This window comes from Vitis riparia, chromosome 14 (genome assembly GCF_004353265.1).
Source record: "Vitis riparia cultivar Riparia Gloire de Montpellier isolate 1030 chromosome 14, EGFV_Vit.rip_1.0, whole genome shotgun sequence".
Lineage (NCBI taxonomy): Eukaryota > Viridiplantae > Streptophyta > Magnoliopsida > Vitales > Vitaceae > Vitis > Vitis riparia.
In genome coordinates, this window is record NC_048444.1 from 5,594,521 (window position 1) to 5,610,196 (window position 15,676).

Sequence of the window (15,676 nt, forward strand, 5' to 3'; positions counted from 1 at the left end):
ATCAATTGCCATCTTCCATGGCTCTCAATCGAAAACCCAAGCGACTTCCTGTGAAAAAAGTGAAAGCTAATCTACAGGACTCCGTGTCTCACAAGGCCTGTCCATCTCCAAACGTCAAAGCTGTAAAGGAGGTGCTCGATCCTTTGTCGCTCTGCAATTCGTAAAGGAGATGATTGGGTCATGACCCATGACTTCAATTTTGCACTTTTTCTAGTTTTTTACAGTTGGATCCAAAAACAAACCCACAATCCCTCCACCACCAGCAAACCACACCCCCACATCCACCCCCACCCCCACCCCCACCCCAACCCAACCCCAGGCCCCAACAACCATTTGGACCCCTTTCAGATTGTCTGAAATTCCTTGTGCTTTTCCTTTTCATGCTTCTTTAGGATAAGACAGTGTCTCCTTACCTGATAACAGTTTTTTTTTTCTTCTGTTTTCTTCTCCCAGCAATTACTTTGTTTGATCCAGATGATCAAAATGCTATCTTGCTTCTCTCCCCCATATAAAAACCCTTTACATCATTAACAAAGGCTTTTATCATTTAGTTTATTTGGTCAAGTATCAATAATTAAACCACTTGCATTTAAAAAATCTAAAAATTTGAAATCGAATTAAGCTGTGAAAGCAACTGGAGGAAAATTCTTAGGCTAACAAGCTTTCTAATACCCAGGGGTATACATCCAGGAGCCCCTTGAATGTTCCAATGCGCAGTAAGGGAATTGGGGGGAAAAGGCATAAACAAAATGCAAACACTAGCATCTTGGGAAAAAAGGAAAGAAAATAAGGAATATAAAATTCTCTTCTTTGCTTTGCCATAAGATAAAAAAATATGTAAGACAATTCATAACTAATAAAATTCATTTAAAATTTTATATGTTTTCAAGTTCTTCATTCTCTCTAAAAATGGAAACTGGAAACCACAAAAAAAAAAAAAGAAGTGAAATCTATTGAAGTCAACTATATGTAAGTTCTGATCACACATTTCATGATTGAAAGCCTAACAAACCTAGCTGAGATTCTCAGTATTGGGATGGAATTGTGGACCAAGAGATTAACAAACCAATCAGGTTTGAGTCTCTAAGTTGTCCAAGTTTTAGAGCAATGGTTCATAAAGAACCTACCAGATGTTCCCACTACACACAGAAGACCACCCTGTGCATGGATGCAGGGGAAAATAAAAGAATTGCCATATCTATGGGGACTCAAATGTAATATGTTTCCATTAGGTTCTGTAATGTCAGGGCTTGCAACTCTTTGGTGGGCAAATCAAAAAACCTGAACACCAGAGATCCAAACAACATTTGAAGAGAACCTGCTGCACCACCTTGGTGACTATTTAGCTCTAGCCACTGGAAGCAAAGTCAGACTGACCTGTTTACTCCATATAAAAGCCAAAATTTTCGAACTTTTCCAATTTGCTAAAAACATGTTTAACCATCCGTCTCTGGAAGCTTTTTGCCTTTGCGTGACCTCTTTCTTTTCCTACTGTTTCTCACAGTTTTGCCAGCATCCTTGTCTTCCTGCATTCAAACCTCTACATTTCAATAACTGTTAACCATTAAAAGGAATTTCATAACATAAAAGCTTATTATGGCTAAGCCAACGGATGATGAGAATCCATTAATTTATTGGCTATCATAAGTCACAAGTGAGTTTAGGTCTCCTAATATTCTACCTGGATTAGGATTTTCACAACATGCACCATAAATACTGTTTTGATGAAAGCTCAAAAACCAAACCTTAAGTTTTGAATTACCGCATATTTACATTGCTAACATTTTGAATCCCATACATCTTTACCATGGAGTTTGTAGTTTCCACCAGGAATTTTTTTGTCTATTATATTTTGACAATTAGTATCCAAAGATTGCCATCACCATAGCCCCATATAGTGATTTCTACCGACCAATGCTCTTCAAACTTGTGAACACTTGGGTACTAGGATTGCCATGCATGAAGATACTAATGACAACAGTTCTATATTTCCAAATTTTTCCTGTACTCGTTATTTTACAAATCCACTTCCCCAAATAACATTCCAACACCAAAACCAGAGCAGGGCCACCCCATCCCAACAACTCGAGTCTGGGCCAGCTTTTCAGATTGAAGACTACTGATAACTGGAACTCAACCTGATAACAAGCCTCTACAAATTGATAGCATATTCTAATAAGTTTAATGCAAAAGAAGCTTTTGCCCCACTATTGGTCACACAACATAAACTCATGCAAACAAGGACACACTAAACCTAAACCAATTGATAAGAAATAAAATCATTAAAGGCTATTAGAGAGCCAAGAAATGACTCACTAGAACATTCTGATTCATCTTTGTTGGTCTCTTTATTGCAAATCTTGGGGATATGGCTCAAGTCAAGTCCCATAATAGACTTCCACCCCTACCCAATTAGGCCTGTCCCCAACATTCTTGCCTCATTTAAATTTCCTTATTATCATAGTAGACATTTAGCCCTACACAACTAGGCCCCTCCCAGCATTATTAAATTATTTGACTTTTGTTATTGCCACCCTTGGCCACAGGACAGGTTTGGCCAGTCCATGGAATATCTGTTTAGATGGCTAAGACTTGATTGAGAATACACTTATGTGCTTACTAAACTTTTCAGGAAATGGAATGTAGGAAATCAAAATAGGAAAGAAAGGGAATAAAAGGAACTAGAATCAGAAATTCCATTGAAGTGTTTACAAAATTGTTAGGAAAGGAAATGAGTGAAATTGATTCCTTTTGAAGAATTTACTAGAGTAAAGGAAGCGAAATGAAACACATAATTTTACTATAATGCACTTGTATAAAAAAATTTCATGTTTATCATTGTAGAGATGAAGAAATAAAACTCATTTCTTAAACTTATTGTATTTTCCTTTTACATTGTGGCTTGGTTAAAAAGATTTTGGGTAAGAAAACTTTTCTATTTACTTGATAATAAGTATAATTTTACCTTAATGATTGTATCTATTTTATTTTAGATCTATGATTGTAAAGCAAAACATGTTAAAATGATTTGAGCATAGAAACAAAACTTATTTCTTGAATTTATTATAATTTTTGGATAAAAAAATATCTTCCTATTTATATAATTGACATTTAATTAATTTACTCTCTTTTTATCAATAAAAAATTATTGGTCACATAAAAATAACTATAATATGAATAGTGCACTATCATATTGAAGGTATAACAATTATTGCCTATTAGAAGCACAAGGGCAAATTAGGCAATCCCTTCACAACATCTGACTTCTCAAATTTAAGGAATCCAATTCGTGAGGGGGGGTGGGAGAATCAATCTCCTCAAATTTGAGAAATAAAATTCCTCCAATTGTGCTAGGGCCCACACATCTTTTATTCCAAATTCAAGTAAAAAAATGAATATGCTGGAAAGGGAATCACACCTTTTCTCCTGATTCCACTGGAATCAAGTAAACAGGGTATTAGAGAGTTCTGATTCTTGTGTTTTAGCGCATATGCTTTTTCGTTAGAGTCATCAGAATCGGGGATGAAGAACATCCTAAATCTCTGTCTGGCTAAAGGAATCTGCAAATGCGACCTTATCTTCATAGATTTCTTAGAAAAATTGGGATAAAGGTTTTGTGATGCCCTCATTATAGATCTTTGTTTTTTATGCAATTTTCAAACTGTTATAAAATAGTCACAACATGGCATCCTTGATGCTGCCAGACTTAAATTTGTCTTTGATGAATTGATGATTGTCTGTACTCTGGAAACATAGGTTATGAAAATAAATCTAATTCTCTAGATGTGAATGGTTTAACCAATAAGAACATGCAACAGGCTTGAATGGCAGGGTAATATTTCTACAATTAACCCTATGATGATTTGTTTTATCTTTCAATAATGATGTAACAACTCCACTACTGAATCATGTGACTGTATGGTTCAAAGTCCCAAACAATTGGGGTAGAATTGTGATGTATTTAGCATCCAATTTTCTAGGATATGCTATCCTCTGAGGCAGAACTATCAGTCGTCAAACTATTGTCCTCAACTATGAACTGTCAAGGCTACGCATAACATACTGGAAAGAAAAATTGTGCAGAACTTAAATAATAAAATACAAAAGTTACCTTCTCCGAGGCAAGATTTGGTTGCCTCTGACTCTTTTTCTTCTTACAAGAAAGAGGGTTTGGACCCTGCAAAGTTCAAGAGGAGTAAAAACCCTGAGCCCATGGGACAGCCATATCAAAAGAAACAGTACTAGAAATAATATCATATCACCACATTGAATTCAATTGGAACTAACCTAACCAATATCCAGTGACCAAATTCACTCATAATAAGTAAAAATGATATTATATTATAACATTGACCCACACTTCTTCTAAACACTTAAGCTATCCTCGTTCCAACACTTTCCTTTAAGCTATCCTCATTCCAACACCTTTCCTTTTCTGTTGACAATTTGAAATTGTGATTTAAGTTATATAAAACAGGAAATGAATTAGCTCTTTGTAAACATTTGATCAGTGAAGATGGCCTATAACTTTACAAATTGGACAGGGACCTTGCATTTCCTAACCTAATATATACAGGTGGTAGGCTGACCTGAAGGCTGCAGCAGAGCTAACTGAGGTGGACCAGTAGCGATTATTCAGCTCATCTTGAGGGTAAAGAGGCTGAGGGAGAGACCTCTTTGATCAGAAATGGAAGGTTTGCTTCTGTACAATTGTTGCATAAAGATTTAGTAGCTTTTTGGGACTGTTCTTGGGGAGTATTTAAAGAGGAAGTGATGCACCTTTTATCTGCCACTAAGGCTACATTGGTAAGCAGGGACAGTACAGCTCCAAGACTAGGATGGGATTGAGTTTGCAAGCAGTCAGTGCAGCCCCAAGGATCTTTTTACTCCGGAAAAAGTAAAATTAGAATACATGTTTAGGATAGAATTTTGAAGTGATATGTGGGCATTTTTGGGGTTTGGGGCTGCCTTCAAAGATAGGGACATAGCTGATGGCTCGTTGGTGATGTGGGATAAAAGAGTCCATGAAATTCTTGGCATGGAAATGGTGCTTTCACAATCTAGTGTTGGGTGTCTTGAGAATGCTTTTTGTGGGTTTTCTTTGGGATTTATGGGCATTAGCAGAGGGCAGAGTTTTACATAGTTCATAAGCACGTAAGGTATCAAATATGCAATACCCCTTGAAATCTAATTATAATACAATTTTGTTTAACCAAATAATAATAACTGTTTCTGGTAAATTAGCCATTTGGATCAATGAGAATCTCCCTCATCTGCTCAAGTCTAGAAAAAGTGATTGTTGAATTCAAGGTGGCGTAAGGAAAAGAGGAAGAGGGGGGAAGGGAAAAGAAAGGGCAAAAAAAAATTGTGGGCTGAGATGCTAAGAAAAGATGATCTGACTTAAGGGAGGAAATGGCTGTAGATAGGGCCGAAACATAAACAATTGAAATGCCAACACCAAGTAGCTGGGGTTTAAGCTTTGTCTAGTTCAGCCAAGTTACTGTGGTGGACATAAGTGGAAGATGATCAGCAAATTGTTGGGATAGTTTCATCCACAACAAATCATCCCAGATCCAAAGAACACTAGAAGGAAGTCTCACTTTAAGTGACAACTGACAAGAGTCCCACCATACTCTTTACTAGTTCAAATCAGTATTATATACATAAATTGATAAATATAAAAATACTATCAATATCACAAGTAGATGACAAAACTAATCATCAAATGTCACTGTTCATCATTGGAATATCATAACAAAGAAACATCAACAGCATTAGAAGTCAACTATTCAATAGGTATGAGCCAGAAAGTAGCATAGAATAAATTGCAATCAGGAATCTGAACTTTTGAGTGATAGAGTAACAGAGGGCACTAATTTGTGTTTAATCTGAAGGGAGCAGCACAAAGGGTCCAATAATTTCAAGTAATAAACCTTGGTAACAATGCTGGCAGGAATGCCAAGCCCATGTGATTGGAAATAAGGAGTAAAGAAATGATATAAATGACTTCTTACTCCTTCTTTAAACCTAGAGACTCTCAAGCATATTACAAAAACTTGAGGCTGAGGTGAAAAAGTTTTGAGAAGGAATCATATTCTACATATTAGTTAACTTTATAGAAAAAACCTTAAAGCATTTTTAAAAATACCTCTCTGACTTAAATGCAGAAAATACAATCAAAGATTTAACATCTCCACACCAAATAAGCTTATTTTAACGCAAGAATAACCATTACTTTTTTCATATATATGTGTGTTATGTGTGTGTGTGCAGTTATGTCTGTAAGTATATGTTAAAAAAATGCATCTAAAGAAAAGGGGGCACAACTCAACATGAAGAAATACACAAGACATGCCAAGAACAATGAACGAAAATAAAGAAAACATCCCGGACCAAGTTGAGACCAAGCTATCGGCAAAATTTTAAGCAGAATAAACATTTAGTTTCCCAGAGCAACTGACTCATGAATACAAACTTTTAAGGAAGATATCTTTCACCCCTAAGTCTGACCTCTCCAATCCCTAAAGTTCTTATATTTCTCCTGTTCCATATTGTCTAACATAAATGGATGGGACCTTTCTCCAAACACAAGAATAACCATTATAAAGTGTATTGCCAAAAATCATATCCACTGAACCTATAATCAACTGAACAAGGCATATGGTTATTTTTTTTTTTTTGATAGACGAAGACAACTTGAATTGAAAAAACGCCAAAACAGGGGGTACACCCTACGTATACAAGCAGTATACAAAGAGAGCCAAAACAAGGCTGCAAAAAGAAAGAAAAAACCTAGAGAGGTAAAAAGCTAGCCAACATGCCAATCACCCAAAAATTTCAGAAAAAAGGGAGAGTCTAAATCCAAAAACTGCTAAGACCACTCTAGAAGAGTCCAAAAAAAAAGGTTCCTCAAGAAGGGATCTAACATCTCATCCTCTTGGAATGTTCTTCAGTTTCACACTCTCCAAATACACCAAAAAGGACAAATAGGTGCCAATCTCCAAACTGCTCTCATCTTCTTCCCTAGTCCCTTAACTTTCCATTTCAGAAGCAAATTTTTCACTAAGGTCGGGAACACCCACACCAGACCAAAAGAAGATAGCAGCAAAGTCCATAGCTCCCTTGTCTTACCACAATGAATGAGAATGTGGTCCGCTGATTTCTCATTTTTTTTACAAAGGCTGCACCTGTTGACCATGGACCAACCCCTCTTCATTAACATGTCTATTGTTAAAAAATTTCCCCAAACTGCTTCCCATGCAAAAAAACGAGTTCTAAGAGGGGCATGCGAACCCCAAATCTCTTTGGCTGGAAAGAAAAGGCTATTCTCAGCCCTTAAAGACTTATAATATGATTTAACATTAAACTTTCCCCTCCTAACATTGAAGAAATAACATATAAGCCTTACAAAAATCTCCCAACTAGTAATATACAAGGTTAAGAAGTATAAACATAATACCATGAAGGAAAATAACATTCACAAAAGGCAATACACGGGCATGCAAAAACAGTACGGGAAAAAGAGAATAATAATCAAAGCTTGAAGCAAACAATCAAGATCATAATTCAGAATAAGAAAGACGATCATGGATTATAACCTTAGCTTTATTTCTCTTAAATTGAACTCTATCCTTGACAACCATTCTCCTTTTTGCATTATTTTCATTTGTTGCAGCCTGCAACCCTAAATTTTGATCTTCTAGAGCTTCATTTTCATCAGAAGAATCCTTCATTTCCTTGGATGTCAATCTGTTCTTTTGCCTCTTACTTAACAATTTATGTTCCAACTCAGTCATATGCAAGCGTTCTTCTTCAGAGGATTTGACAAACTGGCGTTGAGACACAGATGGTGGCTCAAGTAGGAGGGCATTTCGGAGACCAAATATAACAGGAACACCTGGTATCTGGAACCAATCAATAAATAAAAAATAAATATATTTTTCATGAATTCATCAGTGCATCTGTGTGCATTTCTGTCAGGCAAAAAGAATGATGCAAAATCAAAACATCAAGCATAGTGACAAAGTTTTAAGAACTTCTTAAGCCCCCAAATGGGAACCAAATGCTTAAATAAATAAACCTCACTACAAAACCTTGGCCCATAAATAATTAATAAGAGTTCCTGAGTTATTTGAAGCAGTTCCACAGTGGAAACATAGGTCTCCACCACCCTCCCAACAATTCTTTTATTCTTTTCCTAATCTGTCACGAATTTCAGCAGAAACACAATTAAAACTGTACCAAGGAACCCAAGAGCATCAGCTATAGGTTACCTATTGGAAAGACACACATTAAAGCATCTTGGGTAAGATTGGTTTCAATTTCACATTGATATGATGCAAGTAAACCACTAAACCCACAAATCAAAACAATAGTTTATTTATTTGCACGGACCAAAAAGAGATAGTTATAATGGAAAAACATATACTTAAGTTATTCATACCAAATACATGATAATTATATGATGGCTTTGGTAGTGAACGAGTTGACTTTCAAAAGGAAAGTGTACTAATATCTAACAAACCAAGTAGCCTCCAGGTAAGAAGCTTATATCACCCTGGAAAACATGATTGCCAGACAAAACATGGTGATATGTTCTTGAGATAAATGAATTTTGCAAACCCTTTAAAATGATTTTAGCTTATTTTACATTTGTATCACACTTTCAAGTTGTCCAATCATATATAGAAAAAGGGTCATCACAATAAGCCTATATAAGAAACAACTCAGCCATGTTTCAAAAACCCTCAATACCAACAGGCTATTCTCCAAGAAAAGCAGCCAACAGAATAAGAGGCACATTCCTATTTCACTAAATGTTACTGTGCCTTCACAATATGCTCCCTTATTGACACAGTCCAGAGAGGGTCACAAAGAAAAGAGTGATGCAACAAGAAAAAGAATTAAAAACATGAGAAAAAATGGAATGTGTCTCAAGTGATAGGAGCCACCTTCTACCCACAAATATAATGCAGAAAAAATAATTTCAGTTATAAACAAGGGCTCTATTTTGTGGCAATTCATAACAGGTCCTGTTACATAAACCTTCTTTCTTATACAAAGCAGAAAACATTTATGATATTGAAAGATAAAAAGGTTACAAATGCTCCTTTTTGAATCAAAATATTAAGTGTGTCAATTTAACATGTCTAACACAACGCTCTTTTTACTTTTATTTTTCTGGTCATATATATATATATGGTGTGTCAGTTTAACATGTCTTAGCTACAATCATGCATCACTCGTACAATGATTTTAAATTACTTCAGTACCCATGTCTAGCAGCTAGATTCCTAAAAAGCTCTTGATTAACTTGAGATAGATGTGAAGAAAAATTGAACAACATCATGCTTGAGCCATTTCTGCATGTCTAGGTCCTAGGATTCAACAGATAATCTAGTGTTTCTTCTATGTAATTTGAGTAACTAAAGAACACTCAATAAAAGTTCAACTAAAAGAAGTGACAGAAATTATATATTTGACAACACATGGATGTCACAAAATTCAAGAGAGAAACTGTAGCTTAATGGAACTTTTATTTGCTACTTTTGGAGACAGACCTTCCTTGGATTTAAAAGGAGAACTTCATAACACATAGAAGTTTCAAGTACCATAATGTAAAACAATCAGAAGATTAGAGAGGAGACACAAAGGCAATAATTGGCATCCAATAAGAGAAAAAACACACCAACCTCCTGAAACTTTTTGCGCAGATCAGTGTCTTGAGTAGCAACAAAGAAGTGCTCTGGATTGTTTTCTCCAATAATCTCAATGAAGCAAGCCTCAGCACTCTTCCTCCTCTCATGATCACATCTGAACATGAAGTTCAATCATAGTTCCAGTTAAGGAAAAAAGGAACCAGTTCTCTCTCTACATGCCATAAATTTTGTAACTAAAGCAAACTGATAAACCATATCCTACTTTGCAACCAGTTTTCTCAGTTGCCTTAAATCCTTTTTTTTTTTTTTTTTTTTTTTTTTTTTTTTTTTGCATTTAAAAAAAAAAACTATTCAATCCCCCTCCAACCCTCCCTCTACACACACACATACAGTTGGATGGCTCACCTTGCAGCAATAAGCTTGCCAGCAGCCTTGAGAGATTCAGAATATGAGTCACCAAGGCTTTTCAACTCTGCAAGAACACATCTACAGCCAAGAAAACAGAAACAAGTTAAAGAGTAAATGGAAATAAAAAGGTTTATTCCTATTTCCTGAAGAATAAACTATTTTGTCTTCTGTTAACAAAGTAAAGGTGAAGGACAGAACCATGACACCAAGAGAAAGGCATACCTTGTGGTCAGGAGCTTCACTGGGGCACCAAGGATAGTTGAAACGGCATTATCAGGTGGTGAGATATGATTGACAATAAGGTGATGTACAAAAGTTCCATCGCATAGGACCTTAAAGGGCTGTCTGAAACCAAAGCAGGCTGTGTAGAATCTCACAATTTTGCGATGACGCTTCTGTTTTTTCAATCTCATGTCTGGAAAATATGATTACCTGAACAGATATAAGAGCCAAAATTTAAGTAAAGAAAGAGCACATACTGAACCTAATTTAATAAACATAGGTCAAAATAATGAAACTAAACCAGGTGAAATTTCATCACTAACTGCTAAATAGGCAAAGGTCACCTTGGAGCCTAAGTGCACCTCAAAGAAGTAAGGAGACAGCCAATATATCTAGTAAGTTGAACGATATTATAAAAATTTTTTGTTGGGTAGTCTTGAATTCATCCTTTTTATTTTGAAGATAATATTTTAACTTGGTAACCACTGAAAAAATGGGCTTTCTGATACACTTCAGCCCTCATTTGTAAGCTGGGAATGCAAACATGATTAGGGCTCATTATTTGGCATTTTTGGCAGAGGATAGAGAGAGGTTCCAAGGGCATATTTGCAGGTTATGGTGTGTACTTTTCGTGATTGCAACTTCTTGCCATTTTTGCAAGTGGATCTAGGCTAGGAGCCAAACAATGTAAGTCACCATGGAAGCTGTAACTCTATTTTTCTTTTTCATTTTTTCAAGTAATTAGGAATTTATTACAAAAGGCACCTAAAAAAGGGCATTGCAACCTACTTGCACCAGAGGCATACAATGAGTGCCCAATGGGGCTGAATGCGACACCATAAAAAAACTTAGCAAGGATTCAGACAATCCATGAAGCCCAACAGAGACATAGGACCCATATCCAAAGACTTCTTAGTCCACAAGAACAAAGAACAGATAAAAGACTCCATTAAAGCTTGAATCGACTACTCCAAATCCTTAAATTCTCCGGTTCTGCTCCCTCCATGACATCCAATACAAGTGAAGGGGAGCTGTTCTCAACTTTTCTGTGATTTTTCCCAGTAATGCTGTCCTACCATCCTAATAAAACCTCTTTAACCACCCAAGAAAAACCAAACAAAAAGAGCAGAAAATGCCAAAGATTGCAACACCCGTAACAAATTCACCTCAAATTCATAATAAATTCACCATTCATAAAAAGTCGTTTTACTTATATTAAACTTTAAAGTTCTTTTTCCATATTTTTAGATAAAGAGTTTTTAAATTTTTTGTTCCTCTTGCTTTTTTTCCCAAGCTTCCATTTACATTGGGATTCATTGGCAACGTGTTGAGTACCATTTATGTCTCCATGGTAAAGTGAGTGAATGTTAATTCAAGCTAAATCTTTTTTTATATCAATTGAACATTACAAAGATCCAGATAGTTAATTTTGAAAAGTTTTAGCTTTAGCATAAGTCCAAAATGAAATCCTAAAATTCAAAATTTTCAGCAATAGCATTGACAAGTTAAACGCATTCAAAGAGAAACCCTGGCCCTTTGTTTAGTTTCCAAGAAAATAGAGCAATAAATGAGGAAAAAAACTCTGGTCGACTAAGCCAAACTCTAGTCAATTTTAATGTATTCTCGAATCCTCGATGGTGAATATTTTACAATTCAAAGTTTTGATTAGTTTTCTTATATTTTCCCTACATTTAAACTAAATCTATTTTTATACAATAAAACATTCCAAAATGGCAAAGACCATCAATCTAACAAAAATTTCAGAAGAAACCCTACAATCCAGAACTTCCAGCAACAGCATTCCCAAGTCATAAACCACTCGAGTAAAACCCGAGCCCTCTGTTTGACAACCAAGAAAATGAAGAAAAATAAAAGAAAACCACATTTTGATTCCTATGTTATCGTCTGACTTACTTCGCTGCCAAAACTTCCAAAAAAAAAACTCAATCAGCTAAGCCAAAGAGTCATACATCAGTTTTAGGTAAAAGACCATTTTCTCATCATCCAAACAACTGTATCTAACCTAGAATTCGATTTATTAAATTGGGAAATGAGATTGGAGCAGTACCTTGAACTCTCAGAGTTCCAAACGCAGCGTTGGGGACTGGAATGCTTTGTGTAAATATAGATGGCGGCCTCTGGCGCTACAAGCAGACCTTAAAAGGCGCTGTAGAACTCGACTTTGGCATCAGTCATTTGAGAATGGGTTGGGCCTGGGCCCTTCGCTTTAAGACCTCGTTTGACTTTCCCTGCACACTCCCTATTTTTTATTTTTAAAAATCCAAAGTAATATACACAAATATATATATATATATATACAGAGGATAACAAAAATTCTCTAGAATTTCTCTTAGATTTAGTTGATCATAGAACTAGAATAGATATTTTTTGTTTCCAACTCATACGAGCTCATATCCTTACTTTTTTATCAATATCTAATTTTAATCTTCCTCCCCAATATGACACTATGGTATCGGTACAGACTTAAATTTCGTTATAGTCCAATTTTGACCAACAATATAGGGATTTTGTAATATTTAATTAATCACAATTCTATAAAATTCATTTTACAGGGAATTCATTAGAGGAATGTTTTTTATAATTATAATGAATTTTGGTATTCGAGACAAAAAAAAAAAAAAAAAAAAAAGAACTTTATTTGAACGCCTTGAATTCACAAAAAAAAAAAAAAAATAACTGTGATTTTATTTTTTATTTGATTCGATTTTCCTGAGTTATATATATATATATATATATATAAATTCTTACATTTTATATCATTTTTTGTATTTTTAAAAATAGGAGATAGGAATGTATCCAATCCTACTTGTCTCCTTAAAAATTATTTTTAAAATTCAAGGTAGTAAAAAAATTTTGATACTTCTATTTTTTAAATAGTTTTTAAAAGTCATTGTATTCCAAAAGGCTTAATTTACTCTCTACTATTCTTATTTTCTTAATTTTGAAACAATTATGTAATGATAAGTACTTTTATCATTATTTAAATAAATTAATATTACATTTTCATTCATTTTTATCCATATTAAACATTTTTCTTATAAAAATAAAAATATTATTTAAATATATATTTTTAAAATAATTATATTGTATAAAAACTGCTTAGATAGGTTGACCCGATGAAACATGAATCAAACTTAGCCTTTGGAGAAGCTTAAATCAAACTTGACCTTTGAATAAGAAGCTTTAAAGTTTTGGCAAATCAAGTAGAACTCAAGTTTGATTTGATATTTTTATAATCTTTATAATTTATATGAGCTCATATAATAATAATATTCATTTTATATAATTTTTTTATTTTTTTAATGTCATGTTTTTAAATATAATAGTGAAATATTCTCTCCCCGACGATTTAAATTTTGATTATGTATATATAATCAAAATTTATATAATATTTTTATATTATAAACCAAATCTAAGTCGAGTTTAATTTGATATTTTTATAATATTTATAATTTATATAAAATTATATAATAATATTTATTTTATGTAAATATTTTCATCCCGACAATACAAACACACACACACACATATATATATATATACTTAAATAAATAAAGTTAGAAAAAAAAAATTGAACTATTTTAAAAGGGAAAATTTATTTTCTAATATATTTTGAATATCTTATCTGTATTTAAGTTAAGACTATTTATAATGTCTTATTTTCCAAAGTCCATACTAACTTATCATTGTATGTTGTATATTCATCTTGTGACACATGAATATGTAACATTATTGGTTACAATGCCACATGCTTTGGGGCCTAGTTTCACATGATCAAGACAATTCTCTACTAATATAATACCTTATTCACCTAACCCTCCATCTCCTAACTAAATAAGGATAGGTCCATGTTATTTTTGTGTACATATTATGCCATGATGCTTGTATCATTTTGGACATTAATACTTACCTCCAAGGAGATTGCTTGGGGAACATGGATGTCTACTAATGGTATATGATAAAAAGGGTCTAGCCTACCACATGGCCTAGTAAAGGTGATGCCATGTGTGCCTAAAAGGATGAATATTTTCTCCAAACTAATTGTATTTAGTTGATATCTTATAGCTCTTGAAGGTGTTATCCCCCATGTAACATTAGAATACTATGCCTACTTAAATCAAGAGTGGAGTTTAAGGTAAGGTTAGAGATTGTAATTGGAGGGTTTCTTTTTCATGTACTTTTTTATCTTGCTTCTAATAGAACAAGTTTGGAAAAAAAGATTAACAGGTTAGGAATAGGTTTGAAAATTTTTTTATTATATATAATCTAAGATGGGGATGAGGTGAATGTAAGTATTGTCTTGTCCTTCCTTGCCCCTTCAGATATATAATTAATAAAAAATTATTTTTAATTATTTTTTTGAAACACATAAAATAAAAAACTATTTCTCATCAAGATAAGTTATTAAGTTTTTCAATAATTTCTTATTAATAAATTATATTTATTTTTAATATAATTAAAATTAAATAAAAAAAAAACTAAATGACGTAATAGGTATGAGACATTCTTATACCCATCTTGTTTTATTTATTTATTTATTGTTTGGACAAGGATTATAATATGTTCAAATAATTGGCTTGGATTGAGGTTGAATTAGGATGGAAGTGTCTCATCTCGAATCTGCATTATTGTCATCTCTACCAATAGACTTGACACACTTCAATGATGAAGTGAATCTTTCTATCACCAATTTGGGATTGGTTTGATAGTTGAAGGTAAAAGTTAATCAAAGCAATAATTGACATGTGTCATTCTTGTTTTGATTAGAATGACAAGAAAAAAGGGAATTATTTTGTTTTTATAGCACAAGTCATCTTAAAAAGCTTTTACATCGTTTTTTTTTAAACATTTAATATATGAATATTATTTTAGAATACAAAAAAAAAAAAAAAAAAACCCTTTATCTCTCATTTATCTTCTAGAATTCTCTCTTTCATCATACTATTATTTTCTCTTACCCCCTCTCACCCAATTGTATTCTCCTCTTCAAACTCTTGACCCTTCACTGTTTCACACCATTGACCCTACAACTAAGGAACCTTGCATCCAACAACTACCAAAATGTTGAATGGGTTAAGATAGTTTAGATATGAAAGTGAGATGAAATTGGGCATGTCTATACATAATTCACTGATTGCAATTATTTTTGTGTACATATTATGCCATGATGCTTATATCATTTTGGACATTAATGTTTACCTCCAAGGACATTGCTTGGGGAACATGGATGTCTACTAATGAAATATGCTGAAAGGGTCTAGCCTACTACATGGCCTAGTAAAGGTGATGCCATGTGTGCCTAAAAGGATGATTATTTTCTCCAAACTAATTGTATTTAGTTGATATCTTATAGCTCTTGGAGGTGT

The 15,676-nt window shown here is 33.8% G+C and overlaps 1 protein-coding gene across 2 annotated transcripts; it reads right to left on the minus strand.

Annotated features, from left to right (window-relative positions):
* Window positions 1-930: 930 nt before the first annotated feature.
* LOC117929574 (rRNA-processing protein UTP23 homolog) lies at window positions 931-12,459 on the minus strand. Of its 2 annotated transcripts, XM_034849891.1 has the most exons (8): window positions 12,358-12,430; window positions 11,079-11,361; window positions 10,290-10,499; window positions 10,065-10,145; window positions 9,693-9,813; window positions 7,599-7,904; window positions 4,112-4,177; window positions 931-1,526 (listed from the first exon to the last, which is right to left on the minus strand). In XM_034849891.1, exons 3-8 carry the CDS (start codon window positions 10,478-10,480, stop codon window positions 1,437-1,439), a joined length of 855 nt encoding a protein of 284 aa, XP_034705782.1. In that variant the 5' UTR covers window positions 10,481-10,499; window positions 11,079-11,361; window positions 12,358-12,430; the 3' UTR covers window positions 931-1,436. The 2 variants fall into 2 exon arrangements, with proteins under 2 accessions (XP_034705782.1, XP_034705781.1); XM_034849890.1 differs by lacking the exon at window positions 11,079-11,361 and having other exon boundaries at window positions 12,358-12,459.
* Between the last annotated feature and the right edge of the window lie 3,217 nt (window positions 12,460-15,676).

Coding starts and splice junctions, on each gene's coding strand:
- LOC117929574 (XM_034849890.1), bottom strand. CDS start 10,480: ATGAGATTGAAAAAACAGAAGCGTCATCGCAAAATTGTGAGATTCTAC. Junction 10,146..10,289: donor GTGAAGCTCCTGACCACAAG/GTATGCCTTTCT, acceptor TCTTGGCTGTAG/ATGTGTTCTTGCAGAGTTGA. Junction 1,527..4,111: donor CAAATCTTGCCTCGGAGAAG/GTAACTTTTGTA, acceptor GTTTGAATGCAG/GAAGACAAGGATGCTGGCAA.